Source organism: Haliaeetus albicilla, chromosome Z, assembly GCF_947461875.1.
Source record: "Haliaeetus albicilla chromosome Z, bHalAlb1.1, whole genome shotgun sequence".
NCBI classification, from domain to species: domain Eukaryota; kingdom Metazoa; phylum Chordata; class Aves; order Accipitriformes; family Accipitridae; genus Haliaeetus; species Haliaeetus albicilla.
Window position 1 is genome coordinate 50,990,291 of NC_091516.1, and position 21,770 is coordinate 51,012,060.

The window sequence follows — 21,770 nt, forward strand, 5'->3', positions numbered from 1 at the left end:
AAATGTTTAGTAAAACAGTGTCCACTTTGTTTTTTAATTTGTGTTGTCCTAGGGATTAACTGTTCAAACACAATAAATCCCTCAGAGTATTATGACTAACTTGGGAAATTCAGTTGTTACTATTGGCTTACTTTCAGATGAAATACAGCAGTTTGGTATGATAAAATGTTCTCTCTAAATCAACAAATGTGCTGTTTGATGGTCAATGAAATAATGATATTGGCCCATAAATGGAGAAAAAGGGTTTCAGTGTCTAGATGTAGATAGTAACTGCATAAAACAGACTATGGACAAATTTAGAAAAAAATTAGTAGTTTTATTTCAATTCAAAACCTGTAAAATGCATGAAGAGACAAAAAGCAGTCCAATATCAGCTGTACTACTTTGTGCGTGTAAATGTAGGAGACTTTTTGTCAGACTCTTCTGCCTGGTTCTTGTAAAAGACAAGTATTTTTCTGTTAAGGATGGCTTTTTTTTTTTTTTTTTTTTTAAATTATGTCATAGCTAATTCATACCAGCATTTTTCCCCTTGTAAAATCTGGGTGGAAATAGATATATGTAACTTCAAGTACTCAAGAAGTAGCAGAAGAATAACATCGTGCTTGATTTCCATACTCACTGTCTGAGTGCTTGGACTTTACAGTAAATGAGCAATGCGGGTTATCTTGTGTAAGAAAGCCATCTTTATTACATGTAATGCTCTGTGGGCAAAACGTTCTCTTTCATCTTTATATAGTACACTTAAAATTATATTCTACATATGATTTTCCAGCTTATTTAATGTCCTCTGTATTTTGTCCACATGTATCAATAATTAAATAGGAAGACTGTCAGTAGAACTGATTCAGATTTCTTGAATTTTTTTGAGAAATGTTCTAACCAGCTAAATATACACTGTAAAGAAACAAGGCAATGGTTAAACTCTTGTTCTCAGAAAATCATGAGCTGCTTATTCATGGGGGTTTTTTTACAGGTTGGTTTTTGGGTTTTTTTTGTGGAGGGTGTTTTTTTGGCAGATCATTGTCCTCATATAAAGGTTTTAGGTTTAGTAATTTTCTATGGACTTTTTTGGTTATTGCTTTGTTTGTTTGTTTTAAGGAATTCAGATTTAGAAGGCAAAGTCCTAGAGAGCTAGTTACTATCATGTCTAGTGCAGGTCCAAAGAGTGGTTTATTTTTGACATGGATAGTGTTCATGGGTTTCTTCTGCTAATTAGACAGCAGGGTAATAAACCTTGTGATGCTGTTGTAATAGATTGGAGTGGATTTTGGTTAAATAAAAAAGCAAGCACTAAGATATTTTGAGGATTTTGATTTTAAATGTGTTTGTACAATGTTAAGCTAAGATGATTTAATGTGGTTGCAAAAGAAATTTTAAGTCTATAGAATAGAATATAATATCCCAGATTTATTGCAGTGTTGTGCACACTCTGTGAGGTTGATTAATACTCAGATTAACAAAATTAAAGGTAAAAAGTGTGCTAAAGAAGATGCCATGGTGCCTGTTTTTTGTCTTGTTTCTGTCATGATGGATTTGTGAGAATATGAGAGCTTATATCTTATTAGAACTGAGTGTGACTTTACAATTAAATATGATTAAGTTGCATTTTATTTTATCTGCAAATATAACTTCCTATATCTTTTCATGACTATTTAAAGGGATGAATACACAAATCCTTAGCAGGAAGAGCAGACTGACTATCAAGTTAGCAACTTAACAGTTACAGTAGCTTGTTTTTTTCATTAAAAAGAGGGTATCTGAAAAATGTACTTCTTCCAGCTTGGAGTTTGTTAGCATATTTTGTCAATAAAAACAGAAGATGGGTGTTCAGAGTGTTTCAGGAACTGGCTTGCAATGTTTTGACAATCTGTTACACTTTTTGGACATGAACTCTTTGTTAGCCTGGTATGGAAGTAGCATTTTGTGATCTTTAAGCTGTGAGAGTTTAAAAAAGAGTGCTGATCCTTTATATCATGTATACCAGGGCTGAATCACATCCTTTTTTTTTTAGAAGTTTACCGTTGTGGCAACATAAGAGTTCAGATACTATTGGTACCCTTTATGCCCCTTGCCTAATTTTTAAGGTTTGCTTTAAAATGGCTGCCAAGGGATTCTTTCTTTTGGAATGTGTGAGTACTTTTACCAGATGTCTCCTTGATTAGGTAAGCAGCTGATGACATTTTCTTTTAACTCACGAAACCCCATTTTATGGTCATACAATCTGCATAGCTACCACTTCTTGATATTTAACCTTGAAAACCTACTTTATTGTGATCAGCTGTCTCTGATCATCAGTGTTTAATGATACTCATTGTAAAGCACAGAAGGTGCTAGGAGGTATTTTTGTAACTGGTACAAGAATTTTTAGTTCAATATATCATGGTAAGCCATGTGCTTGCAAATTAGAATTTGAAGCCTAACATGTTCACAGAGACCTCTGATGCATACAGCTTAACAATTTTGTCATGTGCTGTATACATATGGAGTGTGTATCTGTCTATCTGTATATGAGGTTCCTCAAGTAGATGGTAGATAAATACATTTAATGGATAGCCATGTTTGCAATCCCATCTTCAGAAGTCTAACAGAAAAGGTTTTTAGTTGGCATCACACATAGTAAAATGTTTCACCAAGGCATACAGAAATAAAAAAAAATGATTGAAAAACTATGTTAAGCTATGAAAGCAAAGCATTCAGTAGACAGAATAGAAATGCTTATGTTAAAATAGATATATTTGATCTGGGATGGCTATTAGTGAATAGGCTACACATAGTAAGCAAACTGCGGTATAATTAGGTATGTATTTGAATCTTGAATTTAGTGTGATAGGCATTTCTTTGTGGATCCTGTTGCACATTAAAGTATTAACATCATTGCCAGAACTGTCACTGGAAATCTGATTTACAAGTGATCTAAGTTATCTGGTATGTTACTTCTGCTAAGAGGACAAGTCAGGTATAACATAGTGGATTATAGTTGCTCCATGAACCAAACCCAGTGTTGTGATCTCTCCACAGTAATTGCTCATACAGAGCTTAGGGATATTTCCCTACTATGTAGAGAACATCTCAATGCCTCTGTCTCAAATTTAGGTGTCAACAATAAAACTTCCAGAGCAAAGGGTTAAAACAGATACAGTGAATTGTCAGAAATAAATTATACTCACCCAAGTGTTTGAAAGCAACTTGAGTATGAAATTGCTGAACTCTAAGGTACTATGTGTTCCACCCTCTCCTCTTCAGCAGTTGGGAAGATTGAGGTATGACCCCTTTGGCTTTAAAGAAGGAGCCGATTACAGTGTAAGAAAGAGGAGAAATCATTTACTGGAGTGATTGTGAGATCTGGATACTTAAAATTGTAGTAATGCAGATTATTTCCCTTCTGTCAAAAGTCTTCATCAGTTTGTCAGCTGGTAATTTCTTGTTTGTTCATGGATCCTGAAGTTCCTCTATAGTAGGTTTCCTCCTTGCAGCAATTCGGCAGGTATGGCTTCTTAGTCAAAGCTTCTCTTCTGTATAATGCACCCTATGTCAGCCTTACTGCTTAAGAGAGATCTTGTGTTAGTTAGGTAGCCCCTAGCCCCTGAGATTCTTCGCCAGCATCTTTCCACTTGCTTCCTTATGTATCTTCCTTCTTTTGTTTTCTGTTAATGATACACTCTCAAACTGTAGAATTCAAACTGAAGAAAGTTCAGTAATCTTTTTGGTTTTTCTTGCTCTTCCACAGACAGACATCTGAATTGCTTACCAAATTTGTGTATGTATGTAATTTTCCTGCAAGATCCTTTGCATGTTTAAGTCCTTCTGGTATAACAATCACTTGTGATTATCGAAGATCAAGATCTGTATTCTGTGTTTAAAATGGCCTCAGCATGCAAGTTATGGAAGCTGGCATGTGTGATGCCACTTTTAAAGAAAAAGTTTAGGAAAAACTGCTGATCTACTGACCTGCAAGCTTGAGTTTGTAATGGACATGCCAGAAACCACAGTAAAGAACAGACTACTAGTGGGCAAAGAGTTAACATTTCTTCCTTAGGGAGAAGCGTAGCTCACAAATACGAGTTCTTTGAAGGAATCATTGGGTAGGAGGTGAGCAATATTGGCACTAATATGAGTCTGCTTGGATTTCTAAAATGAGTTTAGTAATGTCCCTCACCAAAGACTCCTGAATAACCTAAGTTGATTTAGGAAGATTCTTTGATTACTATCCAACTGAAACGTAGAAAATGAAGAGCAGAATAAGTAGCCAGGGTTTGGTTTTTTAATTTTACCAGTAGTGTCCTACTGAGATTTCTGCCATGACCTGTGTTTTTTCAAGATATTCGTAAGTTATCTGGAAAAAAAGAATGAGATTTAAAAGTTCGGTTTTTAGTGTGGTAAAAATGAACACAGAGTGTGAAGAGCTGCGGAAGAATCTTGCGGTGTTGAGTGACAGAATTGAATACAAAGCAAATAAAATTCAGTGCTCTGAAGCATAAAACAATCGTGACAGAAACAGCCTTAATTTTGTATACATAACGAGTGGTTCTGAATTAGCATAGCAACAACATAGAAGGAGGTCTTAGAGATGCTGTAAATATCTGAAAATGTCAGGTTTTTTGCTAAGTGGTCAGGTTAGTGCTTGGTTTGGATCCAAAAAGTCGGTCTAATATTGGGAATTACTGGGCATACATAGGGAAACAAAAAAGCTGTAATTATGTCAGGCTGGACACTTGCTGCATCCAGAAGTTGAGTAGTATGTCCTGTTCTGATGAACCTTCTCAGGAAGGATCTAGAGAATTAGTATATGTGCAAAGAAAATTAAGTGATATGAAAAGCTTCCTTAAGTGGCATGATTGACTAGAATGGGACTTTTCAGGTAGAGTGAGCTGGAAGAAAGAGAGGAACAGGATGGGAAGAAGAGTGTTGAGCTCTAAAAGATCATAAATAGCATAAGGAAAGTTAATAGGGAATTACTAGTTTCCCTCAATACCAGATCTAAGGGACATCAAATAACATTATTGGATAGCAAGTAGGAAACAAAGAAAACAAGGTTCGTTTCTCATTGTAAGTCTTTGCCATGGGAGCATTTGGATGCCAGAAGAATTGATCAGGAGGTAGTGCCACTGGAGATGTGGTTTCAGGAAGTCCGCAAGTCAAGGCTGGTTGGAAGCTGAGGGGAGGACATACAAGAGAAATGAACAGTAGGTTTTGTTTTGTTCATGTATCCTCACCAGGTTCCTGCTGTGGGAGGTGGGATGCTGGTGTCGATGGGTGTTTGGTCTACTTGAGTGGGAAGGACAGCATTTGCTCTTGGTTCTGTTCCTTTTTTTTCCAGTTGGATTATGCCACCTTAAGAAGGGGGAGGAAGACGAGGAGGAATTTCCCTCCCTTCTAGAGCTCCAGAGCATTGTGAAGGAAAGGGGCCTTCTGAGGCGGTGGGGGGTGGGGGGGATGGCTGAGGTAGGGTGAAGGAGGGAAGGTGGGAGCAGCAGCCTGTAGGAAATGGAGACCTCTGCCTAGCTGGTGATGGAGAGTGCGTTCTTGGACCAGGTAGTGCTCTGCAGTTCATATCTGCCCTGCAGGGGTACAGCAGGCACTGGGTGGAGGTGGGGGGGTGTTGTACTGAGACTCAAGAATAGGATTTGAAGTGTCTCTACAAATAACTTTTTTTTTTTCCATTCAAATGGTTAATATTTTTAATTAAAAGGTTAGCTAATTATCCTGGTTGATAGTTAGCTTCTTGTTTCGTTTGAAAGCTTTTTAGTCTTCTTTGGGACCTCAACAGAAGGTGTTAATGAGAAGGTCTAAGCAGATCCACCACAAAGCTCTGGCCACCTGAAACGTAGCATGGTCCCCAGTGCATTAGTTTTTATGTTCCTGGAGAACACTTTAGCAAATAATTTCAGGAAAGCATTTCTGGTGAAAATTTGTACTTACGTCAATTGGGACTAAAATGAGTGGTAACATAACTTCAAAAATTCTGTATGAGGTGGCACTAGGATAACTTTGTCACATTAAAAAGTGGTAGGTTTTGTGTGATGGGATTTTTGTTTTGGTGGGTTTGAGTGTTTTTTTGAGGAAACCAGAGTAGTTAGATTGTTATATAAAAGTCCAGTGAATTTGAATAATTTAAGTTGCCAATATGATCCCATAGTTTCCTTACAATTTATGAAGCAGTTGCAAAGCATCATGGTCATCCTGTGATGTCAATAATATGCTGCTATGAGGCTGTGGACACATTACCATTTTTTACTGTATCCTTTGGTTCTGGTATTTGTTTTTTTCGCATCATCCTAGTTCTGCCTGTGTATGGCTGGCTTACAGCTTTTTGGAGGAGAATCCTGTTTACCTGGATACAGATGCTAGTGAAAGAAACTTCTTTTTTCCTTGCTACTAGCAGCAGTTAAACATAAATTTTCCCTCTTCAATTAGCCTGTGTGTCACCAGCTGATGAGAGCCTTCTAGCATGCTCTTTATTTGCTCATTGCCATGCAAGTAGTGTACCTTATAAAGTGGTGCCTGTGTTGAATCTGCCCTTGTTCTGGTATTGTTTCCATGCATCTTCCAGCCAACTCTAATGAGTCAACTTCATTTTGTCTGTCTGATTTTTCAGCATTCTGGCTGATGTAGCCAAAGTTAAGGGGGGTTTTTTTGTACTTTGTACTCCTGGCTCTTTGGAGTTATTTGTATGATACTGTGCGCTCTGCTGACTTAACAGAGCTTGTTTTTCTTCTCTAAACTTCCATTTTTTTAAAGCTTGTTTTGATACATGCTCTGTCTAGCACACAGTAGAGGCTTTGTCTTGATTTCTTTGATACTTCACTGAATTTTGTTGTGACCCAGCTTTAGGGGAGCTTTAAGCAGGAGCATAAATTACAGCAGGCAATAAAAGGAAATGTAGAAGGAACTAGAAGTGTTTTGAAGGACAGCTCAAGGTGCAGTAGCAAATGAGTTTGTGTAATAAGTTTCCTGCTTTTGAGAAGGAAGCTATGGGAGGGAATTGATGAATCAAAAGCATAAATTAAAGAAATTTCTGTGCGATTCTTGTCTGTATCTGTTTTCAATGGTGGGGACATTGCAATGAATCTGATCCCCAGATCTGTTCTTCACTTGTAATACTAACAAACCTGTGATCGAAATAAACTACAATAAAGTAGTAATTCACACAGTAGTTTATTTTTACTTTTTTTTCCTCTTTAGATGAAAAAAATACTGCCAAAAAAGGACTTAAAATGCATTTTGTTTTATTTGGGTTTGCACATTCAAACATTATGGAAATGCCAGCTTTAAGATAGACAATGCCACCCTGATTTTGTCAGCTGGTGTCCTGGTTTTGGCTGGGATAGAGTTAATTTTCTTTCTAGTACCTGGTATAGTGTTATGTCTTGGATTTAGTATGAGAAGAATGTTGGTAACACACTGATGGTTTTAAGTTGTTTCTAAGTAGTGTTTATACTAAGTTAAGGATTTTTCAGCTTCTCATGCCCAGCCAGCAAGAAGGCTGGAGGGGCACAAGAAGTTGCAAGGGGATACTGCCAGGACAGCTGACCCAAACTGGCCAAAGGGGTATTCCATACTGTGTGATGTCAAGCCCAGTATATAAAGTAGGGGGGTTGGCTGGGGCAGGGGCAGATCACTGCTGGGGAACTAACTGAGCATCAGTTGGCGAGTGGCGAGCAATTGCGTTGTGCATCACTTGTTTTGTGTATTTCATTTCTTCTATTATTATTATTGTTGTTATTATCATTACTATTTTCTTCCTTTCTGTACTGTTAAACTTTTCTTATCTTAACCCATGGGTTTTACCTTTTTTTTTTTTTTTTTTTTTCCTCCTTCTTTCCCGATTCCCTCCCGCATCCCACTGGGTAGGGGTGAAGTGAGTGAGTGGCTGCGTGGTGCTTAGCTGCTGGCTGGGGTTAAACCATGACAGCTGGTTTATACACCCTATGACACAATTTTATCTATTCTACAAAAAAAGCTTCCAAAGTTAGCATACTCAATGCTCACAGTAAGGATGAAGATATACCCTCGTATAAAATAGTGTTATTTTCTGATTTACCTCCACAGATAAAGTGTTTAAATGCAGATTTTTATGTGTATAATGATCTGTAGAGAGTCAGGTATTTCACTTGAAAGTTACTTCTTGACAGAAATGCAGTTTGCAGGAAAAAACCAGAACTCTTTTTTCCAGAAAGGTTTTGGTTTTTTGGTTTTTTTTTCAGTATTAAACCTAAGCTAAAACTTCATCGTCTTCTGGCAGCTGGATTTCTTAGCCAAACCATGTCTCCTTGAATGAGCTGTGATCTCACTATGAGCAGGTCGAATACATCGTGGAAGTTGCACGAATGCAGTCACCATCAGAAACACTGTCTGCAGGCAGCTGAGCTAGTAGAAGAGAATTAAGTGAGAATTGTGAGATACAGATCTCATGTAGCACTGTGGCATCCTGGACACAGTGCTCAAAATCCAATTATGTTCAGTACAACCTACCAAAATATTTTGATTCAATAATAATGTATACTTTGCTTTCAGTGTGACTGAATTATGTTTTGTATTCTGAAATAATATAAATTTAAAAAATTCACTACAAACTAACTGTCTTTGTTGTGCACAGTAATGAATCAGCTAGCTGTAGAAATTTCACATTATACCTATTTAATAAGGGAGAAATCTGACAATATAATAGTAGCGTAGGATCTGACATTTTCAAAGTCAGGTCCTCTTCCAAATGATTGGCTGTGTAGGCATTTGCACAACAGATACGTGTATACCCCTGCTTTTGGTGAGAGCCTGTTTTAGCTTTATATTCATCCCAGTCTGTACAATATGTGTGATAAAAATGGACAGAATGTGGTGACACCTTGTTTTGTTCTTTGAGTAGCCATACTAGCTTTCTACTTTTTTCCTCAAGTCTTCATATTTGCTTTACTGAACTGCCTATATGAACAGTCTTACTGTACGTGAATAATAGCTAGCTAGTTTAGTTTGAGAGTGAGAGGAGCTAGCTGTGTATAGTCTTACAAAGGCTGTTCAACTGGAGAATAAACTCTTAGGGGCAAGTTGGCAGAGTACTAGCTACTATCTTTTTTCTGCCCAGTAGTCTTCCATTGACACTGACAATGCCTATTTTGAGGCTAAATTTCTGAAGACTGTAGTTGCTACTCATGAAAATATTATTTTTCAGTGTTTTTCAACAAATGCATTGGCTGGTGCACAAGTAGGGAGAAAATGCATTGATACAGCAGTAAAATTCCTTGCCTGTGTAAATATTTGTGGAATAGGTGCTAAATTCTGAGCTTCTGTAACTTGTGCTGTGTGAATTCATCCAGTATATTCTTTCCAGTATATGCTTCATTTCCATTTAATTTCAGTACATCTTTTCCCAGTGTGTAAGCGCTTGAAATTCTGAAGTCTTTCAAGGGAAGATGGTTAGCATAGGAAACATGATATGCTTTTTTTTCTTTTTCTTTTTTTTCCTAGTGTAAACTTTCATCTTGCTTCTCAAATTAATTCCCTTACTCTCAGGTGTTTGCAGAATGTTTTTGTGGTGCCCCACGCACCTATGTCTTTCAGGCGGGAAGAGGTGATGTCAGTCTTAAGGCACATAAAGGAGACTGTCACATCAGGATTGTGACATGGGGAGGAAGAATACTGGTAGTACAGTAGATCTGCAAGGGACAGTGCAATGGATAGATCCTCTAAAAATAAAAGTAATTTTGAACATATTAATGTATGCTGGTCATTTGATAAATTCTAATGTGCGAGTGGGAGAAACTCCCATAAGATGAACTGAGTTTTACAGATTGAATCAAATGATGAATTCTCTTCAGTGACTGCACAACTAATATAGTCAGACATTTGCAAATAACTCTTTTTAAGGTCATGTGAACTAAAAATGTGGTTATAAAAGTCATTTAGCATTTTACAAAACAGGCAATTAAAATAGCAGTGAATTTATTTAAGCAGTAAAGAAACAGCAGTTGGCATTATGTTGTGTTTGGTTTGTGTCTTTTTAAGTTTGTTGTTATGAATTCATAGTAAGTAATATTTTTAGCACGATCTTAGCAATTCTGAAGATTCTTCCAGAATCAAAACTGGTTGGGAAATTGAATACAAGATTTTTTTTTTTTTTTTTTTAAGAATTTAGGTGAAATTCAGCTGATGATATATATATATATATATGTTACTGCTGTTATGTCAGACAGCATTGGTTTTGAGCATAAAATCAGATAACGTTAGTTGATCTGACAGTGGGCTTGCACTAAAATCTTGGTACTGACTTCAGTATGTGATTACAGCAAGTGACAGCTCTTGAGCATGGTAGCACCAAGTGAATTATTTTTCTTTTAGAAAATGACATTGTTTGAAATTAAAATGAACATGGTCATGTCACATAACAAATAACTTTCTGCAAGGTTAAAAGTTGAGTTGCTCCAGTGTTTCACCTCAGTCAGCAGTGCTGTCATCGTTGTTGTCACTGGGACCTGGTTATAGGGTTGAGCAACGAAAACAATTGCTCGGCAGTTCAGGATCCCACCAAGCTTAATGACGTAGTGGTGTAATTCACCAAAGTATATAGGAGTAAAGGGCCTCTTCCATAGCTCTCACTCAGCCCCTGTGAGTGTTATACCATGTGTGATACAGTATTAAGGCACTTTCAAGTTCATACAGTTACGAAGGGTCATGTAAGACCTTGAACTTAAGTTTATGCTTTCAATAAGTGCATAGAAAATAGTATACTGCTGTCCATCCGTCCCCTACTGTTTTGACAGCTGCTTTTAGTATATGTTACGTTTTTTCTGCCCTTTTAAGCAAATAATAATTGAAACAATGTGCAACACTGGGTTGAACTTGAAAAACTGCTTCTGGTTTAGAGTGCAGTTGGGTTAAAACATGAGTACAAATGCTGTCAGAAATATTCTCATTTAAAAATACTGCTGATTTGGTTAAAAATAATAGCTCTCAGTCATTGAATATGCATATTCCCATCCGATATGGTGCTAAGATAGATGTTCAATTATTGTCTGAAATTGAATCACTTTCTGTATTTGTGCAGTTAAAGCTGTTTTTATACTCAAATGTTGTAAATGTAGTGGTAACCAAGATAAGCATAACATAAAAAACATGAACTGAAGGATAACTCAGTTTGAGTTTTGTTTACAAATGTTGAAAGAAGCACACAGTGAAGTGTATGTGTGTGTATATATATGTAGGTGACAGGAATGTCTCTTCACACAGGCCCAAGAATAGTTCTTAGCTAAAAAGGAGGAATGGGTATGAAGAGTGTCTTACTAAAAATTGATTGATAGAATAGCTTTTGTTGGAAATCTTTTAAAATGTAGACTCATGCTTACCTTTAAAAGATCCAGTAAATTTCAAAACATCTTGTTGCCTTACTATTCCAGCTGATACTGGCCTGTGAGTATATCTGGCGTAGTGCTGCCAACGATTTCATATATTTAATTTTCATGATGGTTTTAATACATTTTGGCGTTTGCTGAATACACAAAACTTTTAGAAAAAGTGAATACAAATAATAAAGCTTCTTCTATTTAAAAAGGGGGGGCGAGGCAGGAAACAAGCAGTGTTTACAGAAGACAAAAATGTATTTGTCTCAGTTGTCATCAGTGCTCCTTTTCTGCCAAAGGAAAGGTATGTGTCTAAACTAGTATGTCTTTTTACAGATACTGTCTTTTGAAATATTTCTAAATATTAATATTAATATATATACTTACAATTCTCAAAAAATGAATATACTTTAAAATCTTAATTCATTGGGATTTGAAATCTGGCATTTGTTAGCGTTGTTCCTCTGTGATTCTTTTCTTTATTAGCAGCTTGAGTAAATTCACAGCCCTTAAGCAATTTTATTTACAACCCTTACCACTTAGCTGAATGCATGTATTGTTAGTTAAGGTGCTTTTCTTCTCAGTAGTTTTCCAATTACTCACTGACAGGTCTGATCTTTTTTATTTAATTATCCATAAAATAGTTGTAAGGTCAGGACTATATTCACAGAGTCAAAAAAAAAAAAAAAGTACTTTGTTTCTGTACTTCACAGTCCAGAGACTGTGAAGGCAGAAACCTTTTTGAATGATGATGAGTCATAGGGCCAGCTCCGTTTCCAAAAGCATTCTTTTGTACTTCTGCAGTAGGACGATAAACTAGGTTATATTTAAGTGACCATTAAAATAATTTGACTTTACATTCTTTAAAAGAACAGGAAAAAACTTTGCAGCCTTCCTTATAGATACACTTAGGTTTGCATATTTTTTTCAGTAAGTCACTACTAAGTCAGTAAGGAATTTGCTTAGAATTATGCTATAAACTGCTACTAATATATTTATTCAAACTTGCATAACTAAAGGGAGTATTAATCTAACTTTAGTTAAATTGATTCAGGTTTATTTGTGCAGAAGATTTTACACTATTTAGCAGACATATCAAATGTAATATAAAATTATCATGGGAAAGTACTATTTCAAAGCACTGTATTAATCTTGGGGGGGGGGGGGGCGGGGAATGGGAGAACTGCATGTAAACAACATTAGTGTTGAGTCCTGGAGTTATAGTAAGTGAATAAATAAAAATTTGCATTATTACAGTAATAGATAACTTGCTGTATTTCCTCCAGATGGGCTATTGCAGAAAACTTCTCTGTTCCTGTATTCAAGTAAAACTGTAAATTCCCTAATTTGTCATTTTAGCACACTGCCTCATTTTCCACCACTGCCTGGCCCAGGGGCTGCATCTCCCTCTCTAACCTTTGTCTGCTTTGTCAGGTTAGATTTCAAAGCGTGCAGCGATTGAGTTTGAAACTGATGTCATAGCCTCATAACAGCATTGTTACTTTACAATGTTACTATTAAAAAGAAATGTAGAAAAATATAGAAAAGAACGCTTTGCCTACTAATGTGAAAAAAATGCATGTGCTGTTGAAAAAGAGGGTATAATTCAAAAACTAAAAGTTACAAACTAAATGAGTTGTGGCAGAGAAAATTGAGAGATGCAATCCGATATGCTAATGTTTAACTGTTGCCAGTATTCAGAAAGAGCAGTCCCTAGCTGCCTGGACACCTCAGTCATGTAATTTGGTAGCACAGGAAAAGATGATAGTATTTCCACTTAGCTGTTCATATTGGCTTTTGAAGAAGGAAGACTCATTATGTAGGAAAGTATCCTGAACATAAGATTTCTGAAATCACAGAACTGCCACACAGAGAGGTGAGAAAGAGGCTCTGAAGAAGAGAATGGGAAGAGGAGCTAGATGTTTCTGTTGGTTTTTTTTCCCCTGCACCAAGGTGCTGTTCTCAGAGGAAAGGGATTCATTAGTTATTTCTAAATTTATCTGAGTTGACAGGTCTTTCAGAAGCCTGCAAAAATCCCAGGACCACTCCACATACCCACATTGCCCTTTTAGGCTTTTCAGCTAAGACTGCTGTCTGCAAATGTTATCTGCTGTTACGTCAGATAATGTAGGAGTCCTTCTTTGAAAAACACCAGATTACTTGTTTGTCTGACTTTGCTGACAAGGCAGATGTTACGTATAGAGATGGCTGGGCTGTGTGGCTAATGAGGATGCCCTTGTGAATGTACTTAAAAGCACAAGCACAGTGGAGACATCTTTCTGAGAGTAGTGATTTTTATCACACCAGACTTGATCCTAAAGGCTATGCCAGCATTAACAGGTAGTGCAGTAAGAGCAGGTCTGTAGATGAATTACGTTGTGGACCCAGCATGCATACTGTGTATGTTTCAGAGGATTTTGTTTTTGGACTAGCTCCAGCTAGTCCCATAGGAGTGAATGCCCATTAGCAGACTTGAGTGTAACTGCTGTCTTGGTTTGATTGGAAAGGGATTCGATTCATGCTTAGAGATCACCCTGAGATGTGAACCGAAGTACAGCTGGTGGGGCAGACAGGAGTCTGGCATCAGACTGATCCAAACTAAAATGCAAATGCGGACACACATTGACTCCATCAGTCGGGCAACATCTAAATTGGGGAATTTGGCCTCAACTCCACCTGCAGAATTATTTCCACAAAACAGTGTAAACATAATTAGCATGTCTGTACTCTTCCTAGAGTACCAGCATCTAATTACACGGTGGGTGGCTGCAGTGACTGGGCTGCTACCGTTTACTCTGAGTCTAGTGCTTGGAGATTATTTCCCCAGAAGCCTGTACAGTTCTTTACTCAAAATCCTTTTACTTTTTTTTTTTTTTTTTTTTGGTACAAGAAACAATACTTTGCATATAGAAAAGCTCAGTAGTGTGTCTGTTTAAAGAATACCTTGACTTCTTGTAGATGCCGTTTTGTTTCCTTTGAAAAGAGCAAAATGCATTTAAAAGATACCTTCTGTATAAGAACTATTGAACCATTAATGTTGATAGTAAGGTATGCTAGGCTCTTAAAAGAGCAAAACAGTGATGTGGAGATATTTTAAATTGTCTAAAAGTCATTAGTTTTCAGGTCTGAACAGAAGTGCAATTCTGGGTGTATGTATGAAAAGTATGGAGTACCTTTCGTTACTGAAAATTGTTTTCATTTCCTGACTATTGCTGCTTCTAAAAATATTTTCTATGGCACAGTATGAAAAATGATATTTTAAATTCCAGTAAGAGCTTTTTGCCTTGTGGCCAGTCTTTTCAATTTATATTTGCTATTGATGTGTCTGCCATTATGATCTACAAAAGGTATTCACTAACTTGCATTTAATTTTCTACCTGAATTTAGGCCACTGAGCTTTAGGGACCTGGGGGCTTAGAAGGCCCTTTTAGTGTAGCTGTCATTGTTTACTATGAATCTTTTTGTGCATTAGAAGTATGTTCCTTCAGCCCTATCATTTTATCATACATAGTTTCAGCAGCACACGACAATATTCTTGGCTTTGAAGCTTCAGGTGCATGAAGGAGTCCTAAATCTCTGTCTTGTAGGTGTGGTGGTGCTAGCAGCAGTAGTAGTAATAAGCCAAATAATATGACACCATAAAGAAATCTTAAGTCTTTTCCTCATAGGTGTGGTGGTGTGTCATGGTTTAACCCCAGCCAGCAACTAAGCCCCACGCAGCTACTCACTCACCTCCCTCCCAGTGGGATGGGGGAGAGAATCAGATGGGTAAAAGTGAGAAAACTTATGGGTTGAGATAAAGACAGTTTAGTAGGTAAAGCAAAAGCCACACACACAAGCAAAGCAAACCAAGGAATTCATTCCCCACTTCCCACCAGCAGGCAGGTGTTCAGCCATCTCCAGGAAAGCAGGGCTCCATCACACGTAACAGTTACTTGGGAAGACAAACACCATCACTCTGAATGTCCGCCCTTTCCTTCTTCTTCCCCCAGCTTTATCTGCTGAGCATGACGCCATGTGGTGTGGAACATCCCTGTGGTCAGTTGGGGTCAGCTGTCCCGGCCGTGTCCCCTCCCAACTTCTTGTGCACCCCCAGCCTGCTCGCTGGTGGGGTGGGCTGAGAAGCAGAAAAGGCCTGGACTCTGTGTGAGCACTGCTCAGCAGTAACGACAACAGCCCTGGGTTATCACACTGTTCTCAGCACAAACCCAAAACGTAGCCCCATACCAGCTACTATGAAGAAAATCAACTCTGCCCCAGCCCAAACCAGCACGTGGTGGTAGCATTGATGGTAGTAGCAGTCGTAGTAGTAAGAATAATATGACTTTGCTGGTTTACAGTGGTGCTAAAGCCTCACAGAAAATAAATCTTGGGGATCAGTTCTGCTCCGATATCTCTGGAGTTTAAAAAGTGTGGTATTCAAGATACTTCTGTAACTTTCAGGGGTGTTCAAATTTTATTTTTTCAAGACTAACTTCAGGTACACAGATGGAGAAATTTAGCTAATTTCTCTGTGCTTTCAATTCTCCATCTGTAAATTCAAGATAACTGGTATTCACTTTGAGAAGAACTTTTAAATAAGCCGATACATTGGACTACCAGAGAGGATGAGTTATTCAGGATATACTTTATATCATGACAGTGCTTGGGGAAATACTGTAGAATGTATTTGATGGCAATTAAAATTATGACACTTGATCACTGCTCACATGAAATATAGTTTACATCAGTGTCTCAGTAGCTGTTACATAAATGTGCACTTGAGGCAGGATAAGATGTATTTACCTTGTGGTTTATTATTGTGAGGATTTCTTAATTAAGCTTTATTTCTCACAGGAGGTGCTGAAACAGCTACAAGGAAGTATTGAAGATGAGGCAATGGCGTCCTCTGGACAAATTGACTTACTGGAACGACTTAAAGGTAAATCTAGAATTATGTTTTAAGTGAGTTCATTTGTTTCTCAGTTGTTTTTTCTTCAGGATAAAATTTTCAGCTCAGCTGCGTCTTCTTTCCAGTGCTGACTGATGGTTAGGCATAGTCGCAGTGCCTGTTATTGTTGCTAAGCATTTTAAGACACATTCTCAAAAAAAGTATGTTCCTATGCTGCTTTTATGCTTTTGCTACTGTTACCCTAGGGCTTCATACAAATTGCTTTTGATATAACTCACATTTAATTCAGTTCTTCAGAAAATATATATTTGTTTAAGCTAATGATGGATTAGTTCCACCAATTTTCTAAACTTGTTTGCATGCCCTGCCCTCTCCATGTCATATTACTGGAATTGTGTCTGTTGCGCTGCAAATTGATGCCCCCTTCCCTAGAGCATGTGCTGTAATGTGCATCATCCTGTTATATGGGATGTGCAAAACAAGCCCAGACCTCTGACTCCCTGTGTGCATCCATTATCCCTACCACTGAACCAGAAATTTCATAGGGGATGTCTACATTTAAAGGCCCTGTGGTGAGCAAAGTTGTCATCATTTACCTGACAGTGAAGCATCTGCAGGATATCTGAGAAAGAAGCTATTAGGAAGTGGGCCACAAGAACAATTAATATGACATTTATGCAAAACTGCCCATTTCTTAAGTCCTCTGGGAAAGAGGCAGGCAGGCTCATGTGGGGGATATTGTCCTGATTGTCAGGATTGCAGTTTGGCCATCTGCTCAGATGGCTAGTAGTCTCCAAATGTATCATTAAGATTGGTTTTGTTCACATTACGTTATTCTGTGGATTTCCATGCAAAATGTTGCCATCAAAAAGTCATGGATTTGTTTAGGAAATAAGAAATTAAGATAGAAATGATCTTTTAAATTTGTGCTGCTGAACTTCAACTCTGAAAATGTTTGCTCTTTATTATCCAGAACTGAACTTGGAAAGTACCAACTTCCCTGGAGTGAAGTTAAGGCCAAAGGTGTCTGTGCGTTCTTATGGGAGCCGGGAAGGGTCTGTGTCAAGCCGTTCAGGAGAGTGCAGTCCTGTTCCCATGGGATCATTTCCAAGAAGAGGATTTATGAATGGAAGCAGAGAAAGCACTGGTTATTTAGAAGAGCTAGAAAAAGAGAGGTAAATTCCTTTGTTTATTCATCTAGTATGGATTGACTTCTAATTTTAACATGAAATTTTACACCTAGTATTTAGCTGTCATGCATATGGTTTTGATCACTGGTATATTTATCTTGACAGGTAAGGAAACCAGGAGTCTACATTATATTTAGGTGCACACAAAAAAATAAAAAAAAAAAATCTTAGAGCACATCATACAGTCTCTACTGCTTCTTCATATATGCATTTCATTGTTACTCTTTGTTTGCTGAAGGTTCTTTTATTTTGATCAGCAGATTGTCAGCATCTGAAATATATTTAGAGAGAGGGGGTGGAGCATCCCGAACACCTCCATATCTCCTCACCAGTGTTGATAAGTGCTGAAACTGTAACAATGTGATGGTGCAATCTCTTCTCTTTTTCGCAAGTGGTTATAACTACCATAGCTGGTTGATCAGTTATTTACTGTTAGCAGACATTTACCTAGTGATTCTGCTCTCTCAGCAAACCTGTCAGCCAAACAAAGATATTTATTCTTATCTTCAAGATGCTGTTCCCATCTGATGTTTTATGTTGACAAAATCATGGAATTTCTTTTCTTGGAAGGTAGTGGTATCCATTTAGTAGGAAGAACATACTTTCAGGACATAATACAGATTTGTAGTACTTATGAATCGCTTATAAAGAAAATGCAAAGAGCATGCAGCTGTTTCCGCTGAAGACATCTTTCTATTTTAAAATGAACCTGACTGAAATCCCAGATGCTTTCATAAGCCTGTCCATAAGACAGGGTTTCCTAAAGATTTGGTCATTGACTGGTACTTAATGGATGGGATATCAAGCTGGGGGCTGCAAAAGGGCTGCAAACCCAAATAAACAGCAACACAATATTTTTATGCCTAGTAGTCATTAGCAAGCAAAAAAATCCACTTCGGAGTCTTAATACAAAAGTTTGGTGGGTGGGTAATAAGTGGTTTGTGGGCAGCCCTTCAGAAACCCCTCCTCTAAAGGGCCTTTCCTGGTATTCAGTGAAATTTTTGCAGTCAAGAGCTGAGAGGAGTACACTTTTCTTCCAAGGTACTATTTCTAGCTCCCTTTCTTTTGGTCCTGTCAATAGAATGAAAGTAACTTCCCATGGGTCCACACTGAGCCTCTTCTAGCAGCCACTCTATTCTAGTTCAGGATCACTAATCGTATTTGTTCTGTTGCATAAAATCTAGATTCCTGAGGAGCTGCATAGGAATATTTAGGAATTTGGGAATCTCTTCCCACTTGCTCATCCCAGTCTTCAAGAATCTAATGTGTCTGTCATTTTCCAACTTGACAAAACAGAGTACTTGTTTGAATTCTTCCAGTGCTGTTTTTTACCGCATGTAATGCTAAAATCTCTAAGTGTAGTTAGGACTTTCAGTTACGATTCAAGTGAACTCTGGGTACCTTCGAATAAAGAGTATTAATTTATAGCAGCTGGAGTTCTTCAGGGTTGTTAGCACATCTGATTTATGATCTGTGATCCTTTCCCACTCTTACGGATTCTAAGGTGATAGTTCTTTGGACTTTTTTCTTGGCAATAAAGACAGCTTAGGCAGTGAACTGGTCTTCGTTGCAAATAATGCTGAAAAAAAGGGATATGGATATTTTAATTTCAGATGAGCTTAGGCAGTGTTACTGTCATAGCTGATGGGGTAAGATTTATGCTGTGGAGAAGATCTGTAGAGGCATGGCCAGATCACATCTGGCTTCATTAATAGTGAAATGATGGATAATCGAAACTGCCCTATTCTTTATGCTGTTTCAGGGGACATGTAGGAATGCGTGGGGCATTGATGCAGACCCTGGGTAGCCAAATGAATCAGAACTTGGGGTGGGGGGTGTAGGACCATGTGTGTGAAATCAGTACAATTTCTGAACGAAGATTAACCACTTGTTTTCCTATGCTTTGTGTCTGAACTTGTTTGGCATACTTAACTAAGTTTCTGTGTTTCTAAACATGTATATAAACACATGTTATTTGCTAGTGGAATTTTATTTGGCACTTAAACAGATTTTCAAAGAACTCATGGAACTTGACAAGCCTCAAAATATTAAAATTATTTAGAAGAAACTAACATTTTTTGGAAACCTGCAGCAGGGTAACATTTCCAGTCAGTATCTTAACACGCTGGCACAATATATGCTGCTCACAGGCTACAGTGTTTGGGCAAGGACCAAATCATGTACTAACTGTGTGTGAACTTGGCAAATTCCCAAGACGTTTATTAATAAACTAATTCACTAGATGTTTATTAAAGTAAACAAGTAAGAAAAAAATTGCTAAAATTTGTTTTGTATTGAAAAAATTATTTAGCTTGGCTAAAAGTGATCTTCTGAGGGGAAGATTAATCGATTCACTTGCCAGAATGAAGTTGAAATTATCTGCCTGTTTCTCATTTGCTTGGCTCTCCTCTAATTTCAAAGTCAAAAAAAGAAAAGAGAAAAAAGTGGAGTGATGTATGTTTTTTGGTTGCCAATTTAGAATATGCTGTTCATTAAAAAAAACCTTACCAAGGTTTATTTGGTAAGACACTGTATCAACAACAAAACATTTCAGAGTACACTGCAGGTTACTTTTTCTGTTGGTTTGCCTTTTGCAATTTAGAAGATTTAATAATCTCAACTTTGTAAATTCTGTAATTTACCACTAAAGATGATAATGTTGTGGTGAATATTTTACAAAAATGTATGCCTTGTTATTCCTTCTGGTTTATGCCACCCTTTTTTTTTCTTAAACTTGATTTTGAGCATTTTCTCTGTCTCATGACTGCTTTCTCCCTCTACTCTTCTCTCCCTTTGTCTGACTGTATGGCTTACCTAAGTCTTTACAGCATCTATCAGGAGTGTGTCATTTTCAAGATTTTATTACCTGCCAATTTAAGTGAAAGTATTAATTATAATTGTAATTTACATAATGCAAGTAGAGTAGCATGTAGTTTGTTTCCCTTCTCCCTTTTAACTGGGAATAACATTGACATGGTTATGCAGAAAAGATTTCCAAAAGAAGAAACCCCTTTTCTGCATTCATTTAGCTTCATATATTGTTGGGAGCTTCAAAAATACCACATTAGAGAATTGTTTCAAAATACCCACCCTTCAGAAAAGCAGTTCAAATTGGAAACTTCTTTTTGTTAACTCATAAAAGTAGTGTGAAGTTCCAAAAGCTTGCTTCATTTGCCTTGCTGAATTCTCACTGAACTTGACAGTGTATGACAGAGAACAGAATTTTCTGTGGTACTGTGAAAGCCTTGTTGTAAACAATTCTGGCATATAAAAAGGTGGAATAACTGCACTGTGTTTTTCCATGAATTTTTTTCCGTGATTAGTAACAGCTCTTCTACCTTAAATGCTCTCCTAACGTCAGGAGGTTCCAGAAGGCTGAGAAGGAGCTGTACTTCTGGTTGGTGTAGTATCTGACAGTAATGTTAAGTGTGGGGAGCAGCTTGTCACAGGCATATCTACAGAGACTTGCTTATTTTCAAGGAAATTGAAGTGCAACCTGCTATAGTTGTACCAACCCTTCAGGCTTTGTGCTGAGCAACCTTAAAGACATTGTTAAAACCTCAATTCTCATGGAGCAGTCATACCAAACTAGTAATCCCAAATAAAGCATTACTCAAAAGCTAAAATGACACTATTAAGTTAAAGGAGTTGCCCTCAGGTCATGCATTATGTTGTTTATGCAGCATTTATGGTTCCTAAGTTCTTTTCTTGCTTCTAGCATCCATTGTGCATGTCAAAACAGATTGAATGACACAGTGTCTCACAAACTGAATACTTTACATTTTACAAGAGAAACTTAATCACATGTTCACTTAGCTGAAAGTAATGCCTCCCATTTCTACTACCACTTCTTTGACATCCAGAGGCAGAACTAGTCAATCCTTTAACATTTTCAAATCCTCATATGGTAAAAATACTTTTTATAAGGATTGCATTAATTTTGCTTTTGCAAATTTGATTTCACAAACTGGACACAACTGGTGCATGGGCACCCAAGGTGCTAAGAAGGGAAGCCATGCAGAATGCCTGCGTGCGCAGAGATCAGGCATCCGGGTTATATGTTAAGAAGATGGGCAGGTGGGAGGCTGAAAAAAATTACTTTCCGCACAGGCTTTCCCTGAGCACCATCCATTAGCTTTTCCTTCAGTCTGTCTAAAGGACTTAAGGAATTCCTGCCAGCCCCATCCTTGTGGCTGAAGAATTACTGTTTTCCTGTAATCCTGCTACAGTTACCTGCAGTGGTATGGTAATTGGTGTTTATTGCTTCTTTTCACTGATTTTGACTGTAAACCTGTCTGATGTAAAACCTGCCCAGTAAATGACTTAATGTGTAGTCTTGACTTCTTAAAACAGTTCTGT

The 21,770-nt window shown here is 37.5% G+C and overlaps 1 protein-coding gene across 4 annotated transcripts in view; it reads left to right on the forward strand.

Moving 5' to 3' along the window:
* APC (APC regulator of WNT signaling pathway) overlaps positions 1-21,770 on the forward strand; it is a 103,953-nt gene that overhangs the window by 38,290 nt on the left and 43,893 nt on the right. For all 4 annotated transcript variants that reach the window (XM_069775778.1, XM_069775774.1, XM_069775779.1 and 1 more), the window contains 2 exons: positions 16,167-16,251; positions 17,195-17,396. In XM_069775778.1, the coding sequence (XP_069631879.1) occupies positions 16,167-16,251; positions 17,195-17,396 (287 nt within the window). The remainder of the gene's footprint in view (positions 1-16,166; positions 16,252-17,194; positions 17,397-21,770) is intronic.